This window comes from Aplysia californica, unplaced genomic scaffold (genome assembly GCF_000002075.1).
Source record: "Aplysia californica isolate F4 #8 unplaced genomic scaffold, AplCal3.0 scaffold00715, whole genome shotgun sequence".
In the NCBI taxonomy this organism is placed as follows: domain Eukaryota; kingdom Metazoa; phylum Mollusca; class Gastropoda; order Aplysiida; family Aplysiidae; genus Aplysia; species Aplysia californica.
Window position 1 is genome coordinate 179,347 of NW_004797985.1, and position 2,018 is coordinate 181,364.

Consider the following 2,018-nt stretch of genomic DNA (forward strand, 5'->3'; position numbering starts at 1 on the left):
AGAGAGAGAGAGGGGGGGAGAAAGAGAGAAATGGGGGAGGGGGGTGAGGCAGGGGCTTGGGCGAGGAAAAAGAAAAAAAGGGGGCAGGGTGGGGTAACACTGGGAGATTCGAGAAATCATAAAAAAGAGATAAAAAAGTTAATTCAATTATGCGTTTACCAGCTATAATTTACCTCATGGCCTTGCAGGCTTGACTGGACTGATAGAAGTAGTAATTTCTCATGTCGTAGATCTCCGAGGGCACGCCCACACAGCTGGACACTAAGTCAAACACACCAAGGGAGAGAAGCAAGAGATTCTGGCTGCTCTTGCGCATCTTGCGGATGAAAATGTAGACGATGACGACATTTCCGGCCACGCCCAAAACCATCATGGCCACCAGCACTACGATGGCTGGGATGAGGCGACGAAAGATGTCGTCGTTGAGCTGTGTGAGGACTGTGACGTTCCAGACTGGCTCCGACCTCCCGCTGGAAGAGTTATCTCCTGAGTTTACGAAATCGTAGGACACTGTGTCGAAAGGCATGCCTTTCAGTATCATTCTGAACCTCCTGTCTTTAGCGCGGTTAGGCACGTACTGATACGCACGCCCTTTCAACACAATTAGGTAAAATGAAATATAAAATAAAAAGGAACCCCCAAAACAGCAACAACAACAAAATTAAAACTCTCTGTCTTCAGCGCGGTTAGGAATGTCCTATATTACGCCCCATTCAACACAATTAGGTGTTGTAGAATTTGAAAACAAAGCTTTTCTGTCTTCAGTGTGGTCAGGGGCGAACTGCTACACTACTTTCGACACAGTTAACAATGTAAGAAAATTATGTCTGTCTAAAATATATTTATACATTTGCTTCAAATATATCTAGATCTAGATATCTAATCGTAATTTTCAGAAAACAATTGGCGCTTTTTTTCTCCTCGTTTTACTGCACTTTTCTATCACATCAATTGTTTTAGTCGTAAGACTAGCAGGTAGTCAAGGGTGACGTTTCAGTTGGGGGGCACAGACAGTCATTGTGACAGCTTCATTTTGAATTTCACCATCTTGAGGGGAACGTAAAATCCTCTCAGCATTGGGGTTTTTTTTTTGGAATTGGTAAAAATATTTTTTGTGAGTTGATGATGCTTTTGTTCTTGCTATAAGCAGTTGTTCTTGTATAATTTGTTGCTGTTGTGATCGATGTTATCGTTTTTGCTTTTCCAACTGCTGCTAAAATAAGGGATTTCTGTTCACTTTAGAAAGCATCACAACGTCTGCTGCTTAAAACAAGTAGCTGCTATCCGTGTAAAAGAATCAAACACTTTTAAAATAATCAAACAATTGGTATCCGTCCAATGGAATCAAATACTTGTCATCCGTTCATACGAATCAAATAGCCATATCCGCTTACGAAAGTCGAATTTTCATTATCCATTCGCTATCATATAGCACAATTTGTTATCCGTTTGTAAGAATGAATCAAATGACCATATTCCCTTTGCAATACCAGAACCAAAATGTTTATAACATGCGCCAATCATCTCATGATGCTAAACAGTCAGTAAATCTGGACAAGGTGCTATCTTACAGTAGGTGTTCACGTTGGTCCAATCCTTTGGGCATCGAAGCAAAGAATAAAATCCAATCTCTTCCGATGTTATGTCCTGTTCCCTGTTGCCTGTTCTTTGCTGAATCGGGCCACCCTGTAAGACAAATGAAACGAATAGACAAAAACCAATTAAGAAAAAAAAATGGTTTGATTAATGTAACTCAGAAATGATAAAAGGAAGGACAAAATTAAGAAAGGAAAATAAAACAAAAATGATTTTTTCCTGATACATGGTGCTGTTAGAAGCTGTTTGCGTGTGTGGATTCGATTGTTTGAATAAACATTTCGCTAGGTTAAATGAATAGTGTCATCTTTCCTGTATTTGCAGCGGTGAATGGATGCTTGAGATGGAAAGATAGAGAGAGAAAGAGAAAGAGAGAGAGAGAGAGAGAGAGAGAGAGAGAAATAAAGAGAGAGAGAGAGAGA

General features: G+C 40.2%; 1 protein-coding gene across 2 annotated transcripts in view; it reads right to left on the bottom strand.

Annotated features, from left to right (window-relative positions):
• Window positions 1-2,018, bottom strand: part of LOC101847221 — a 48,854-nt gene that overhangs the window by 11,161 nt on the left and 35,675 nt on the right. For both annotated transcript variants that reach the window (XM_005108737.3, XM_013088279.2), the window contains exon 2: window positions 174-1,686. In XM_005108737.3, the coding sequence (XP_005108794.1) occupies window positions 174-541 (368 nt within the window). In that variant the 5' untranslated portion in view covers window positions 542-1,686. The remainder of the gene's footprint in view (window positions 1-173; window positions 1,687-2,018) is intronic.